The sequence below is a fragment of the Cavia porcellus genome, unplaced genomic scaffold, assembly GCF_034190915.1.
Source record: "Cavia porcellus strain 051 isolate PalLab524CR breed Dunkin Hartley unplaced genomic scaffold, mCavPor4.1 scaffold_8, whole genome shotgun sequence".
Classification (NCBI taxonomy): domain Eukaryota; kingdom Metazoa; phylum Chordata; class Mammalia; order Rodentia; family Caviidae; genus Cavia; species Cavia porcellus.
The window spans coordinates 50,579,222-50,594,413 of NW_026947491.1; the positions used below are offsets into that span (position 1 = coordinate 50,579,222).

Here is a 15,192-nt window from a genome sequence, read left to right on the forward strand (position 1 = left end):
CCAGTTAGACTATTAGGAGTAATTCACATGAGAAGACCAGGCTGGCAGAGCCAACGGGCTGAAGGGAAGGCTGAGACACAGAGGCATTTCACAAGAACTTGCTAACTGATTTACGAGCTTGCCCCAGGATAGTATTTCTCAAAGTGCACTCTCAGGGATCTCCCTCTTTGATGTGGGTTGATGTTACAGAAAGAAACTTGCTGGGTTGAGCAAAGTTGAAAAGTGTTCTGTAGTACGTAACCTCTCAGAGCCTTGACTATGCTGTATGATGCATTGAGATTGTTTCAGGAGGGAATGCCAGTGTTTGGGGTTTCCAAAACTCTCTTGACCAGTCATCTTCCTTTCATAGATCCTGAGCCCAGGGCCTGTTGGGGGGGGGCACTCATTGGGGAACACTGTATGGAAGGGCTAAAGGCAACGAACAATACCCAGACGCCTCCTAAGTGGGAGAATGGTAACAGGAAAAAAGTGCTGGGAAGGTTGTTTCAGATGTTGGGAAAGGGTTTGTCAACCAGCAATGGCAGAACAAAGAGAAAATTAAGGTTGTGCTGAGTGCCAAACTAGAAACGTAGGTTTTGGATTCAAGTAGTCCTGGTTGTTGCGCTACCAGATTCTCCCTAAGGGCCTTTGAAGGTGCAGGGCTCATTTAGGTGGCAGATACAACGCCTCGAGCGAAATCTGCAACTCTGCTGGCCTCTTGTGGCGGTTAAGGGTACTACAGGCAGTCCCTCCAGAGCTGTTGCTCTGCTGCTCCAGCCAGCCAGGTGCGCTTTCTCCCCGTCTAAACTCCAGGCCTCAGCTGGAGTGTGTGTGTAATGCAAGCAGGGGAGATGACTGGGGGAATACACCAAGGAGGAATCAGAGAATAACAGCTTGAGAGTGACACAAGCCAGACTTGAAGCATAAGCACAGCCTGAAGTATCCTTGTGTTTCAGGTGTGGGCTCCTTTCTCCTATACTCTGTGCATGAGGGAATCCGAGGAATCCCCCTGGATCCCAATGACAAGTCAGATGCCCTGGTCCCAGTGTCGGGGACCTCGCTGGCTGTTGGCATTGACTTCCATGCTGGTAAGCCATTTAGTATCAAGGAATAGGGATCCAGGGTACTGGCAATGACCCAGGGGCCTTGCGGGTAGTGTGCTCTGAGGTCAGGGAGAGGCTGCCTGTGCTGGCCTGGGGGAAGCAGTCATCACTACTGCCCCACCCCCACCCACAATCTCCCCTTCCCACCACCTGGCACCTCTAGCACCTACTCCTTTCTTTCCTGACCCCCAACTTGTCCCTGCCTTATTGAGCATCTCTGTTTTGGCTTATCCACCTCCAGAGAATGATACCATTTACTGGGTGGACATGGGCCTGAGCACCATCAGCCGAGCCAAGCGGGACCAGACATGGCGTGAGGACGTGGTGACCAATGGCATTGGCCGAGTGGAGGGCATTGCAGTGGACTGGATTGCAGGTGAGCAGTGGGGCTCAGGTGAGGAGAGGACTGAAGGGAACATGGAGTCTCAAAGAGGAAAGGGAGCCAATGAGGAGCTGTCAGGGGACCAGGGACTGAGGGGGCCCGGAGACATGTATCCCTACCAACCTCTCTGAGTCCTGTCCACTTCCTTCTTAGGCAATATCTACTGGACAGACCAAGGCTTTGATGTCATTGAGGTCGCACGGCTCAATGGTTCTTTCCGCTATGTGGTCATCTCCCAGGGTCTGGACAAGCCCCGGGCCATCACTGTCCATCCAGAGAAAGGGTAAGGAACTGGCTTGGTCTGACCCTGTCACTTTGGCTACAGCCACCACTGATGTAGCCCCACTTCTTGCGTGGGCTGGGGACTGACCCCCAAATTCCACCTTTACCCTGCAGGTACTTGTTCTGGACTGAATGGGGTCAGTACCCACGTATCGAGCGGTCACGCCTAGATGGCACAGAACGAGTGGTGCTAGTTAATGTCAGCATCAGCTGGCCCAATGGCATCTCAGTGGACTATCAGGTTTGGATGCAGACTCAGCCTTGGAGCTGGTGGGGTGGGTCCCCATGAAGACCAGGGCCAGAGGAGTCATGGAGTCTTCTGACCCAACATCACCCAAAGTAGTCTTCTCTGCCCAGGGACAATGGGTGTCACTCAGACATGAGGAAGGGAGGGACCCCTAGAGGGCTGCATCTGCACAGCTGCTTAGGCAGTAGGATTCAAAGGAAATAGGAATCAGGAGGACACTGAACTGATGGCCTCATGCAGCCCAAACACTGGCTGCCACCTGGAACACAGGCTGATGGGGAGCGTGGCTTAGGGGTTCAGTGGCTGCCTGTGGCCTGCAGGATGGGAAGCTGTACTGGTGCGATGCTCGGACAGACAAGATCGAGCGCATAGACCTGGAGACGGGTGAGAACCGCGAGGTGGTCCTGTCTAGCAACAACATGGACATGTTTTCAGTGTCTGTGTTTGAGGATTTCATCTACTGGAGTGACAGGTGGGGATCTGTTCTGCCCTCTCCTGCTGTGTATTCACTTCCTGCTAGCTCCAACACCCCTGTTCTGCCCTGCCTTGCCCTGCTCCACCCTGCCCTTTCCTTCCCTTTCTTTCCCCCAGGACTCATGCCAATGGTTCCATCAAGCGTGGCAGCAAAGACAATGCTACAGACTCTGTGCCCCTGAGAACTGGCATTGGAGTACAGCTTAAAGACATCAAAGTCTTCAACCGGGATCGGCAGAAAGGTGAGCCAAGCGAGGGGTGGTGACCAAGAACATCCTGTCCTGGAGTAAGAGGGACAGAGAAAGGTTAGACCCACGGGGTTTTTTCCCAGTGATTCCCAAGTCCTGGGGGTGGGGAGGAGAGGCTGAGGTTTAGGACAGATCCAGATGTTGGGCACTGGGGTGTCAGTTGCCTGAGCTATGGACACTAAGGCAAGGGAGGGTACCACCTGGAGTTTTCACCTGAGTCTAAATGGCAGAAGCCTTTTGTCAGGTGAGCCTTTCACCAATGCAGGCCCTGTCCTCTGTCACCCCTTCCCCTCAGGCACCAACGTGTGTGCAGTGGCCAATGGCGGGTGCCAGCAGCTGTGTCTGTACCGGGGTGGCGGGCAGCGGGCCTGTGCCTGTGCCCATGGGATGCTGGCAGAAGATGGAGCATCATGTCGTGAGTATGCTGGCTACCTGCTCTACTCAGAGCGCACCATCCTCAAGAGCATCCACCTGTCAGATGAGCGCAACCTCAATGCACCAGTGCAGCCCTTTGAAGACCCTGAACACATGAAGAATGTCATTGCGTTGGCCTTCGATTACCGTGCGGGCACCTCCCCAGGCACCCCTAATCGTATCTTCTTCAGTGACATCCACTTTGGGAACATCCAACAAATCAACGATGATGGCTCGGGGAGAATCACCATTGTGGAGAGTAAGCCTAATGCCAGGCTTCCCAGGAGGTGGGGGCGGGTTGGCACAGTCTCCAAGGCCTCAGCCAGCCCACCGCTGCGTGGTTCTGAATCCCACTGTCCCAACTGCTTAGCAGCCAGCCAAGTTACTGCACCATCATGGCTACCTGGAAGTTTCTCCTTATTCAGAGTCAGAGAGGCCCTGCTCCCTTCTGCTCTCCAGGGCTGCCCAGAAAGGCCAGCAGTCCCCTTAGAGAAGCCCAGCACTCACAGCAGAGGCTATAGACACCCTGCAGTTCGGGTTTCAGTGCCTTGAGCAGGCTGCCTGCAGTTGGCAACCCTGGGCTTTCTGCCCTGTGTCAAGAGACAGAATCCCAGATGCTGCATAGACAGGTTTAGCTCCACACAGAGGAGTGGCCTGGGCACCACAAGAGTAGTCACAGCCATAGCGCTGTGACAGCCTTTCAGCTATTTGGAAACTGCCCTTTTGTGCCACTGTGTCTCTGCTTCAACCTTGCCGCCCCTTTGACTCATTTGGCCTTTCAGCCTGTCTGTAAAGACCTGCCTGGTGCTAAGAGAAGCAGATTTGTCCTTTCAGCTCCTCTGGGACATTTTCTGCTCCACAGAGTCCTGTCCACATATTTGTCTAAAATTGTCATGTCAAAGGGGCTGAGATTGTCACTCAGTGGTTGAGCATATGCTTACTATGTGCAAGGCCCTGGGTTCAGCCCCCAACACTGGAAAATCAGACAGACAGACAGAATGAGACAGAACAGGGTCCACAGCTAACCTTGATACGCCTCACTAGTAGCTTGGTCAGGAGCCCCAGGCAGCACTGCCCCCTCCCGTCAGGCTGTTGTTGAGGCAACAGCACAGTGCAGCCTTTGGCAGCCACACTGCCACTAAACCTCCATCTTCCTCTTACATTGCCACTATTCTCGGCCTTTGTGCACTTGGTTCTTTAATGTCACAGGATGATCCCAGTCCAAGCCAAGTAGGATTCTGTTTACAGAAATCTGCATTGCACTCAGGTGGGCAGAAGAGCTTTTGAGAAGTGTAGCCAGCCACACATGAGCCAAGCTGGCTAAGAGTGGGGAGTGGGGAGAAGGGAAGTGGCCGTGGATCATTCAGGTGGATGGTAGTAGGGTAGTATTGGGGCTCTGAGCCCTCCCTGCTGTACCCTGTATGCTCCCACAAACCCCACCTTCCCCTCTAAGCAGGGTGTGCCACTCCAGATCGTCCTCTGAGCTCCTACCAGGATGCCCCTGTGGCACCTTTCTTTGGCCCCTTTTGACCCATGGTCACTCCTGTCTCTTCATAGATGTAGGCTCTGTGGAAGGCTTGGCTTATCACCGTGGCTGGGACACTCTGTACTGGACAAGCTACACAACATCCACCATCACCCGCCACACTGTGGACCAGACCCGCCCAGGGGCCTTCGAGCGGGAGACCGTCATCACCATGTCTGGAGATGACCACCCACGGGCCTTCGTGTTGGACGAGTGCCAGAAGTGAGCTGCTGGGCCCAGGGGCGGGAGAGGTGGGCTGAGGGGGTGGCAGAAACTGCTCCTGGTACCCACATAATGGGTTCAGGAGAAGGAACAGTAGGCTCCAACTCTTCCTGGCTGTGTGGCCTCACTCAGGTGGGCTAGATAACCTCTCTGAGCTTCAGTTTCCTCATCTATGATACGATATGAGAGTAATATTTCAGAACTGAGGAAAAGACTAGGGGCTGTGAAGGGTTTTTCTGGGTCTGTGATTGATCAGACAGCTGTGTTCAAATGTAGAATAGATCCTCTGTGGCTCCAGAACACAAAGCCTCAGGCAAAGAATGCTCACTAACCTTAGGCATGTGAAGCCCTGGGCTGGGCTTGAAGCAGTCTCATACCAGGGTAGAGAAGTCACAGTCATGGAAAGTGATGGTGGTGGCAGGGGGCTGTCCACAGTGACCAAACAACATCACAGAGGCGGCAGCTGGCACAGACCCTGAAAGTAGAAAAGACAAAGAAAGCCACCTGGATCGGAGAAGGGTGTTGGGCAAAAGCCTAGCGCACAGAAAGCCGAAGGCAGAAGAGGACAGGGAGGGCTCTGATGGCTGGGAAGGCTGGAGTCAGGTTGCAGAGCGGTCTAGGGCACATGCTGGGAAGAATTTGGCAGGAAACACCCCACGGTGCATCCCCCTAGTCCACCCACAGTCTCTGCCTGCTCTGTTTCCCTGCAGCTCTTACCCCTTTGTGTAGGCCTCTAAAGAACCAACCCCTCACCATAGCAATCCTGGCCCACATATAAGCAAAACTTTTTTCCCCTGATTCAGCAGCCTTTAGAGTGTTTTCACAAAGCTTTTCTAGGAAACTAAGAGACAAACAAAATCCCAAAGCATTTACATAGAAACGGTGAGTATACAGAGCCCAGATTCCTCACCCTGATATGACCCAAGTCCAGCCCAAGCCAGCCTACCTGATACAGCTGATGCTGCACAAGTGTCCTCTGTCCCCTTCCACCTCAGCCCGTCTGACATATAGGAACACAGTTGGTGACAAAGTTCAAGCTCCCCTGCCATGACCCTTGATGACCTCACCTGTCTGAAGCTGGCCACAGGGCCTATCCATTGTGGCCCTGGAGCATCTGTGGATGGAGCACTATGCTGGGCCCCACTGCCATCCCAGAGGGGAGGCCATGGTGTTTACCCATTGAGTTCCTCTCCTCTAAGCTCAGAGGATTCTGTCCTTTGCCCAGAAAATGGCCTTTGAGAACCTGAGATGCTCCAGCAGGAAATGAGAGATAGGATCTTGCTTCGGGCACATTAGCTTCTACTCACAATGAGGAAGCGAGGAGCCTCACGGGACTGTGCCAGGAACCTGTCCCTGGCTGGGGGTAGGGTATGACCCTTAGCACAGATCTGAGAGTGCCCAGAGTGTGCTAGAGCAGAGGAGTGTGTAGAGCACAGGGTCCCCAAGAAGAAAGAGTGGGACTGTTGGAGCCACTGTGGACCAGATGGAGGAAAAGAGGTGAGCAGAGGCTCGGCCCGCATCACTTCCTCCTGAAGTTGCCCTGGGTGCTAGCAGCCCACCACACTGGTGCTGCAGACTGCCTGCCCCAGAGAGGCCTTCCTACTGCACCTTCTTTCAGAGCACTTACACCAAACTTGGAACCTAGAGTTGCATCCTTCCACACATGTAACTTTGTTGACCTTAGGAAAAAAAAACACTTCCTCTGTGTCTGTGACCTGACTGGACCTCAGCATACAGAAGTCCCTCTAAAGTCAAGTCCAGCCAGCCTTCACAAGCCAAGGAAGAGAACTCTAAATCACTGCCCGAGGACACCTGTCTTCTGTTGTGCAAGCTGGAGGGAGATGTCACCTCCTCCACTCTCCCATCCTGACTCCATTACATCAAGAACCCCTGTGCTTTCTCTAGGACGAAGTGTTCACAATGAGAGTCCTGTACTCAGGACCTCTCAGCAGCTCAGGAGCAGCCAGTAGCTTGCAAGGGGACAAGATAAGACATTTTCCTACATGAGCCTAACAGAAAAAGGCAACAGTTCATCTAAGATGCAGAGCCTCAAGGGATGGGAGTACAAACAGTGAGACCTGGAGAGGCTCAAGGACACAGTTTACCAGCTGGAGGATGAGCTGTGGCATCAGAGGAGCAGCAGGGCACAGGCCAGCAGGGAGAGGGCCAGAGCAGGTCCTGGAGAGAGTTGGAAGTGGTGGTTTCCTTACCCATCCCAGACCTGAGTGAGTGTGAATCTTAGGGAACAAAGACCCAGGACTCACCATCTGGGCAGGTAATCTGAGGACATGCTGTCACACTGTGTTGTGCTTATGTCTCCCACAACTCTCCCAAGCTTACTACACCCTGAGAGCCACACAGAGTGGCCAGGGGCTGGCCACTGCATATGCCTTGAGGAGGCTTCAGAGTCAGAGCTAGTACACGGGGTTCAACTGCAAGTGCAAGTGTGCAAAGGCCTTTAGCTACAGAGAAGGTGGCCACTGAGACCTTGAGGATGTGATTCATGTATGTCCAAGACCTAGGACACTCTCCACTCAACCAAATGATTAGTAAAAGAGCCAGCTTCACATGGAAAGAAGAGAGTAGTTAAGGGTAAACTCATAGAAAACACTCACATAGCACTTACCGCCTCTCAGATGGATATGAACTTAATTCTCACAACTTTTCTGTGGGGCAGGTTGGTATCCCCTCTTCAAGAGGAGCACATTGAAGCACGAGGGTTAAGTAAGTCACCTTAGGGCACCTGGAGGTAAAGGGGGAGTCAGGACTGGAACCTGAGAGCCTGATTCGCTCCCTTGCACGTTCTCGTCTCAGCAAACACAGATGGTTGTTTCATAGATACCGAACTGTGTGTGTGTTCACACAACATGCACACGCAGTGAGTCAGACCCAGCCACATAGTGGACTGCATGCAGTGTCCAAGCTCTTACTGGGCACAGCAGAAGAGTTGACCTTGGCTCTGGGGTTTCCATGCAGCAGAAGCTGGGAACCCCTGGCTGACCCTAGGTTCTCATTCTCTATACTGCTGGTTTGTGTCCTCCAGAGGAGACTCTAGCTTAGACTCCTGATCCTTGTGCCCATCTTTGCCCCAGCCTAATGTTCTGGACCAACTGGAATGAGCAGCACCCGAGCATTATGCGTGCAGCCCTGTCTGGTGCCAATGTCCTGACCCTCATTGAGAAGGACATCCGCACACCCAATGGCCTGGCCATTGACCACCGTGCCGAGAAGCTCTACTTCTCTGACGCCACCTTGGACAAGATTGAGCGGTGCGAGTATGACGGCTCCCACCGCTATGTGAGTCTGTGGGGTGGCAGATGACATGCGAGGAGGTTGGGGTCAGGGCTTGGCCAGTCTGCTAGGCATAGAGCACCAGAAAGGGAGGTGTATCACAGTGGGAAGGGCAGGGAGAAGGTGAGGAGTCCTGGCCCTGGGCAGCCCTCACCCATCAGGGCCTGATGTCAATTCCCAGGCTCCTGTCACCCCTGCCACCAGCTGCAGTGGTAAAGTTGGGAAAGAGCCTGCACAGCACTGTGACAATACTGTGTCTCCCAGGTGATCCTGAAGTCAGAGCCAGTCCACCCCTTTGGACTGGCTGTATATGGGGAGCACATTTTCTGGACTGACTGGGTACGGCGGGCAGTACAGCGAGCCAACAAGTATGTGGGCAGTGACATGAAGCTACTGCGTGTGGACATCCCCCAGCAGCCCATGGGCATCATCGCTGTGGCCAATGACACCAATAGCTGTGAGTGGGGCACTGCCACCAGCCTTGTTGTCCTGCTCACTGTGCTGTGTGCACACACACAAACACACATACACACACACTGGCCTGACCTTGCTGTCCTGGGCCTCCAGAATACAGGCACACACCTGTACACATGTTTGCCCCCAGGGAACTCCATAATACTCCTGTACCACAGCCCTCAAGACATCTGTGATGCACATATGTTAAGCTGGCACTCATCTGGGCCTACTTCATCCAAAGCATGTACACGTGCACACATTCGTATGACCTGTGCTCCCGAGGGCTGTCCACATGCTTGGATCCTGCCACAGCCACAGGCCTTGATGATTCCTCCCATACATCCCAGAACTGGTCACACAGGCATAACAGGTGCTACCTGCACCCACCTTCAGCCTGTACATGTACAGCCCCATACTGGGCCTGGCCAGCCGAGGCCCCTATTCTCACCCTGTCCCCCATAGATCCATAGCTTTCCCAAGCCTCTCACCTGCTCCTCATGCCTGCAGACCCTGGGCCCACCACTGCACACAAGACCTCAAAGCTTCCTGACAGGCTGTACACACCTGTAATCCTTGCACTCTGAGGAACATCTCAGGTTTGAACCCAGCCTGGGCAACTTAATGACTTAGTGAGACCCCGGCTCAAGAAAGAGATATGCTGGGATCTCCCTGAGATGCACCCCAGAGCCCACAGCCCCTCACTTGTGAACACAGACCTCCTCAGCCTCACTGCCCCTAGCACCCCACTCCCTGCTACGGTGAACCCCTGTGCCTAGTGCAGCTGCATGGAGGCTCCAAGGAATGGGGTGGGTGTACCTTGGCATGTGCACTGCAGAGAACAGTCTACAGCCTGTGTTCCCACTGTCCCTGCCCAGGCGAACTCTCTCCCTGCCGCGTCAACAATGGTGGCTGCCAGGACTTGTGCCTGCTCACTCACCAAGGCCATGTCAACTGCTCCTGCCGAGGGGGCAGAATCCTGCAAGAGGACATGACCTGTCGAGGTGAGGAAGCAGGGAGGGGCTGCTGAGAAACCTGAACACACTCAGGAGAGCCTCCCCCAGACTCTCCAGCCTGGGACGCAAAGCCTTTTGCCTAGGAAAGGCTGACAGTGACCCCAGTCCATGGGAGAAAGGGACGTGGGGATCCAAGCCAGGGCCCTGGGTCATGAAGCTTTCTTGCCTTCCTCCCTAGCGGTGAATTCCTCTTGCCGAGCACAGGATGAGTTTGAATGTGCCAACGGTGAGTGCATCAACTTCAGCCTGACATGTGACGGTGTCTCCCACTGCAAGGACAAGTCCGACGAGAAGCCATCTTACTGCAGTAAGGAGCCCACCCCAGTCCCTCCTCCCACAGGTCCCTGGCCCCGCATGACCCAGCCTGGGAGTGGTAGGGAAGGTCTGGGAGCCCATGAAGGGTAAAACCACCCTCCTGAAGTTGGCTCATAGCAGGAGACTGAATACAGGCAGGCACACCAATCACCAGAGTCAGCCCCTTCCCCGGACCTGCAATAACCACTCCCCCTCCTGCAGACTCACGCCGCTGCAAGAAGACTTTCCGCCAGTGCAGCAATGGGCGCTGCGTGTCCAACATGCTGTGGTGCAACGGGGCCGATGACTGTGGGGACGGCTCAGATGAGATTCCCTGCAACAGTGAGTGGGATGCTTGGGCACCCCAGCCCAGCCTCAAACCTCATCCTCCTTTGAACCTGAGCCTCCACCTGCCCTCAGCCTCACTGACATTTTGTCCTTAAAACCCAAGGCATTGTTTTGGGGTACTCCAAAAATGGGCAGGGCAGATGATTTGGGCCAGGGGCCTCCTGGCCCCCACAGAGGACTATGGCCTGATGATTCTGGGTGGTGCCATTCTAGAAACAGCGTGTGGTGCAGGTGAATTCCGCTGCCGGGATGGGACCTGCATTGGGAACTCTAGCCGCTGCAACCAGTTTGTGGACTGTGAAGACGCTTCTGATGAGATGAACTGCAGTGAGTGATGCTGTGTGCCTCCCATGCCTCCCGGGCCTCCAGTGCTCTCACCTGCCCCTCCTGTCTTCTGTCCCTGCCCCATGCACTGTTGGCCCTCCCTCTGCCTCTATGTGGTAGCCTCCATCCCTCCCACCCTGCTCTGTTCCTGTTCCTGGACTCCCCTGGGATTCAGGGAGGGGGCAGAAGAAGGATGACATGGGCAGCCTCTCAGCTGCAAGACGTTCTTTGGTTTTCTGCACCACAACAAGGCACATGAGATGCCTCAGGAGAGTGCTCTAGAGGGAACTGGGCGTCATCCCCAACCTCTCCCCACTTCAACCAGGTGCCACTGACTGCAGTAGCTACTTCCGCCTGGGAGTGAAGGGTGTGCTCTTCCAGCCCTGTGAACGGACCTCCCTCTGCTATGCACCCAGCTGGGTGTGTGATGGTGCCAATGACTGCGGAGACTACAGTGATGAGCGTGACTGCCCAGGTCAGCCAGAGGCCTCTGTGTTGTGGGCAGTGGCCCCAGGGCTGACAGAGGCCTCATACCTCCCTTGCCCTCAGGTGTGAAGCGCCCCAGGTGCCCCCTCAATTACTTTGCCTGCCCCAGTGGGAGGTGCATCCCCATGAGCTGGACGTGTGACAAAGAGGACGACTGTGAGCATGGCGAGGACGAGACCCACTGCAGTGAGTGACCACTGTACCCCATTGACTGAGCAGGAGCCCAGAGCACCTTGTGGCCCAGGCTTTGCCATAGTACTAAAACCCTGGCTGGGCCCCCCAGGAAATGCCCTCCTTGGAGAAGGGAACCCAGGGCTTTCTGCCTTGTCCCACACTCTAGACCCTCAGCTCAGAAACAGGCCATTTTGCCAGCCTCTACTGATCCCCCAGTGACAGGCCCTGTGGGTCTCTCCTGTCCCTGCATGGCATCTGCCTGCAACTGAGTGCCATTCCTGCCCCCCACCCCATGTCTAACTACATTTTTTGCCTGCCCCAGACAAGTTCTGCTCAGAGGCCCAGTTTGAGTGCCAAAACCATCGCTGCATCTCCAAACAGTGGCTGTGTGACGGCAGTGATGACTGTGGAGATGGCTCCGACGAGGCGGCTCACTGTGGTGAGGAGTAGCCAGGATCAGGCTGGGGAAGGTGACCAGGGAGGGATGTGTACCCCACCCTCACCCACACCCGGCAGAGGGACCCCACCAGTGGGATGTGTCATCACAGCTGCCTGGCCCTGCTCTGCTTGCCCCTGAGTTTCTCAGTTGCTCCCTGCCCCCACAGAAGGCAAGACCTGCGGCCCCTCCTCATTCTCCTGCCCTGGCACGCACATGTGCGTCCCTGAGCGCTGGCTCTGCGATGGCGACAAGGACTGTGCCGATGGCGCGGATGAAAGCATCTCAGCCGGCTGCTGTAAGTGGCAGGGGTTATAAGGCCCAGTGTAGGCAGTGGTGACAAGAGGCCAGTTTCACCTTGAAAATGGGGAGGCTAAGGAGAGGAAGGATCTCAGTAGGAGCAGAGCTTTAGTTCAGTTATCCAGACTCCCCTCCAATGCTCTCGGACCACACGGTGGCCAGGGTAGGGGAGTTGGTGGCTGGTGGGACAGTGGCTGGCAGGGGCAGGGCTGAGGAGCCTCCGCCTCTCTGTCCATAGTGTACAACAGCACCTGTGACGACCGTGAGTTCATGTGCCAGAACCACCAGTGCATTCCCAAACACTTTGTGTGTGACCATGACCGTGACTGCGCAGATGGATCTGACGAGTCCCCAGAGTGTGGTGAGCTCCGGGGACCAAGGTGGAAAGAAGCAGTGCCCTCGGCAGTTCCTGGGCACTGTACCCCCAATCTCACTGCCCCTCCCTCCCCTAGAGTACCCAACCTGTGGCCCCAATGAGTTCCGCTGTGCCAACGGGCGCTGTCTGAGCTCCCGCCAGTGGGAGTGCGACGGTGAGAACGACTGCCATGACCAGAGCGATGAGGCTCCCAGGAACCCACACTGCACCAGCCCAGGTGGGCCTGACGCATGGCTCCCGTCTCCCCTTTCCTCACTTGCCTGACACCCGCTGACTTGCCACCCCTGCCCTCCACAGAGCACAAGTGCAACGCCTCCTCTCAGTTCCTGTGCAGCAGCGGGCGCTGTGTGGCAGAGGCACTGCTCTGCAACGGCCAGGATGACTGCGGCGATGGCTCTGATGAACGCGGCTGCCATGTCAACGAGTGTCTCAGTCGCAAGCTCAGTGGCTGCAGCCAGGACTGTGAGGACCTCAAGATCGGCTTCAAGGTGTGCCCAGCCCCCAAGTGGAAGTTCCCACACCCCAGACCTGTGGCCAGAACTCCTTGTTCTACCCTCTCGTCCATCCATCCATTCATTCATCTAGTGGTTTGTTTGTTTGTTTTGAATATTTGCCCTACCAGGGCTCTGTGGCTACAGCAGTGAACAGACATGTCTGCTAGGTTCCCCATCTGTCTGTAGGCCAGAGCCAGCAGGATTATCTGCTGACAGATGCGATAAGGGCTATGAGAGAAGGGAATGAGGATGTCAAGCAGATAACAGATATCCAAATCAGGAGTTCAAGGCACAGGCCCAGCCTGGAGGGACAGCCTACAGATGCTATTTAAATCCATGAGCCTTGAACCAGTTGCCTAGAAAGTAAGTGCAGGTAGCAAAAGAGGAGGTCCAAGGCGGAGTGTGCTGAGCAGCCCACCCTGAAGGGCTGGAGGTTTAGGGAAGCAGCAGAGGTGCTTGAGGAAGAGCAGCTGCTGAGGTAGGAGGACAGCCAAATGAAGGAAGTGTTTCCATGCTAGCCCTGTCCTGCTCACAGGGCACCAGTGGGGAGCCATGTCATTGGCCCCTGGGTGCAGAAACCTCCCTCACTATGCGGTTTGTGAGGGCGTGAAGGCTGGATGGCCGGCTGGGTGGGCTTGGTACCTATGTGTTGCCTCCTCTCTTGGCAAGTCAGGGCCAGTATGGCCCCTCACCCCAGCCCTCCAGCAGCAAGGCCCAGACTCCTGCCACATCCTGAGCCCGAGTCTCTCTGCGCTTGCAGTGCCGCTGTCGCCCTGGCTTCCGGCTGAAGGATGATGGCCGGACATGTGCCGATGTGGATGAGTGCAGCACCACCTTCCCCTGCAGCCAACGCTGCATCAACACTCATGGAAGCTACAAGTGTCTGTGTGTGGAGGGCTACGCACCCCGTGGTGGGGACCCCCACAGCTGCAAAGCTGTGACTGGTGAGACAGGCGCTTGGAGGACGTGAGATGGCCCAGGGAGCTGGGGGTTCTGGAGAGTGGGCTGGGATGGCAGAGTTTACGGAAGGCTGGAAGACTAGGCTACTAGCATATGAAGAAGCTTAACCCAAATCCCCTGCTTCCAGACGAGGAGCCATTTCTCATCTTTGCCAACCGGTATTACCTGCGCAAGCTCAACCTAGACGGTTCCAATTACACACTGCTCAAGCAGGTACCAAAACCCAGGCCCGCTCTCCTGCCAGACTGCCCGGGCGCAGTACGTCTCCCTACATGGGCCCGCGGTCATCCCCACTACAGTCAGCTATCTCCTGACTGCACAGTCATCCCTCCCCTCATCCAAAAGTGTACCTGATGCCATAGCCTTCTTACACTGCCAACTCCTTAAACCCAGGGCCTGAACAATGCTGTCGCTTTGGACTTTGATTATCGAGAGCAGATGATTTACTGGACAGATGTGACAACCCAGGGCAGCATGATCCGAAGGATGCACCTAAATGGGAGCAATGTGCAGGTGAGGCATGGGGTAGCACCTCCTCCACGGACACACTGGGAACCCTAAATCTGCAAGCCCTACATCCCCCACAGACAACTCCCTGTGTAAAGTGTCTCCTGCTTTCCACCTCCATCTACCAAAGTGATTTCCCTCTCCTCTTCCCGCTAAGCTACTGTATGATTCTGCTTGTTCTGGTTTCTCTCTCCTCCAAACTTAGAGCATGAGAACTGGGAGGTTCTTCTTGCCCTTCCCCTCACTGTCCTCCCCAGCTTGCCCTGGCCACCAGGAAGTCTCCCTTATGTCTGACCTTCCTTCTACCCGTGCTCCAGGTGCCATGGGGCTTGGGCATGGTCTTGCTCATTGAGAGACCCCTTTCCTGGATGCCCTGCTGACACCTTTTAGTGTCATGCCTGGAGTTGGTGTTTTATATTCTCTGTCTCCCAATAAGGCTAGGAGAGAGAACTCTAGCCCTATTATGGGGGTGGGAGAAGCTGGGCCTCCAGAGACCAAGGGTTCTATCCAACTCACCCTACACTACTCCTTCCTTGACCCTGCCTCCAGGTCCTTCATCGGACAGGCCTGAGCAATCCAGATGGGCTGGCCGTGGACTGGGTGGGTGGCAACCTGTACTGGTGTGACAAAGGCCGGGACACCATCGAAGTGTCTAAGCTCAATGGGGCCTATCGGACGGTGCTGGTCAGCTCTGGCCTCCGAGAGCCCAGGGCTCTGGTGGTGGATGTGCAGAATGGGTATGTGGACCAGGAGGGTTGGGAAAGCCCCTGAAAGCTGATGGTGCCCTCAGATGTCCCAGCCAAGCCTTCCTGTGTGTTTATGGTGGGACGTGTCTCTGGGCCTCTCAGGCTCACTGC

General features: G+C 55.4%; 1 protein-coding gene across 1 annotated transcript in view; it reads left to right on the forward strand.

Annotated features, from left to right (window-relative positions):
• Window positions 1-15,192, forward strand: part of Lrp1 (LDL receptor related protein 1) — a 77,685-nt gene that overhangs the window by 48,859 nt on the left and 13,634 nt on the right. The window contains exons 35-59 of the mRNA XM_013159084.3: window positions 936-1,067; window positions 1,324-1,458; window positions 1,618-1,747; window positions 1,861-1,987; window positions 2,314-2,465; window positions 2,585-2,709; window positions 3,011-3,388; window positions 4,687-4,876; window positions 7,969-8,173; window positions 8,432-8,624; window positions 9,499-9,624; window positions 9,815-9,943; window positions 10,153-10,272; window positions 10,492-10,605; window positions 10,928-11,077; window positions 11,152-11,274; window positions 11,585-11,701; window positions 11,868-11,996; window positions 12,237-12,359; window positions 12,451-12,591; window positions 12,672-12,862; window positions 13,629-13,812; window positions 13,956-14,041; window positions 14,222-14,341; window positions 14,885-15,072. Of these exons, the coding sequence (XP_013014538.2) occupies window positions 936-1,067; window positions 1,324-1,458; window positions 1,618-1,747; window positions 1,861-1,987; window positions 2,314-2,465; window positions 2,585-2,709; window positions 3,011-3,388; window positions 4,687-4,876; window positions 7,969-8,173; window positions 8,432-8,624; window positions 9,499-9,624; window positions 9,815-9,943; window positions 10,153-10,272; window positions 10,492-10,605; window positions 10,928-11,077; window positions 11,152-11,274; window positions 11,585-11,701; window positions 11,868-11,996; window positions 12,237-12,359; window positions 12,451-12,591; window positions 12,672-12,862; window positions 13,629-13,812; window positions 13,956-14,041; window positions 14,222-14,341; window positions 14,885-15,072 (3,808 nt within the window). The remainder of the gene's footprint in view (window positions 1-935; window positions 1,068-1,323; window positions 1,459-1,617; window positions 1,748-1,860; window positions 1,988-2,313; window positions 2,466-2,584; window positions 2,710-3,010; window positions 3,389-4,686; window positions 4,877-7,968; window positions 8,174-8,431; window positions 8,625-9,498; window positions 9,625-9,814; window positions 9,944-10,152; window positions 10,273-10,491; window positions 10,606-10,927; window positions 11,078-11,151; window positions 11,275-11,584; window positions 11,702-11,867; window positions 11,997-12,236; window positions 12,360-12,450; window positions 12,592-12,671; window positions 12,863-13,628; window positions 13,813-13,955; window positions 14,042-14,221; window positions 14,342-14,884; window positions 15,073-15,192) is intronic.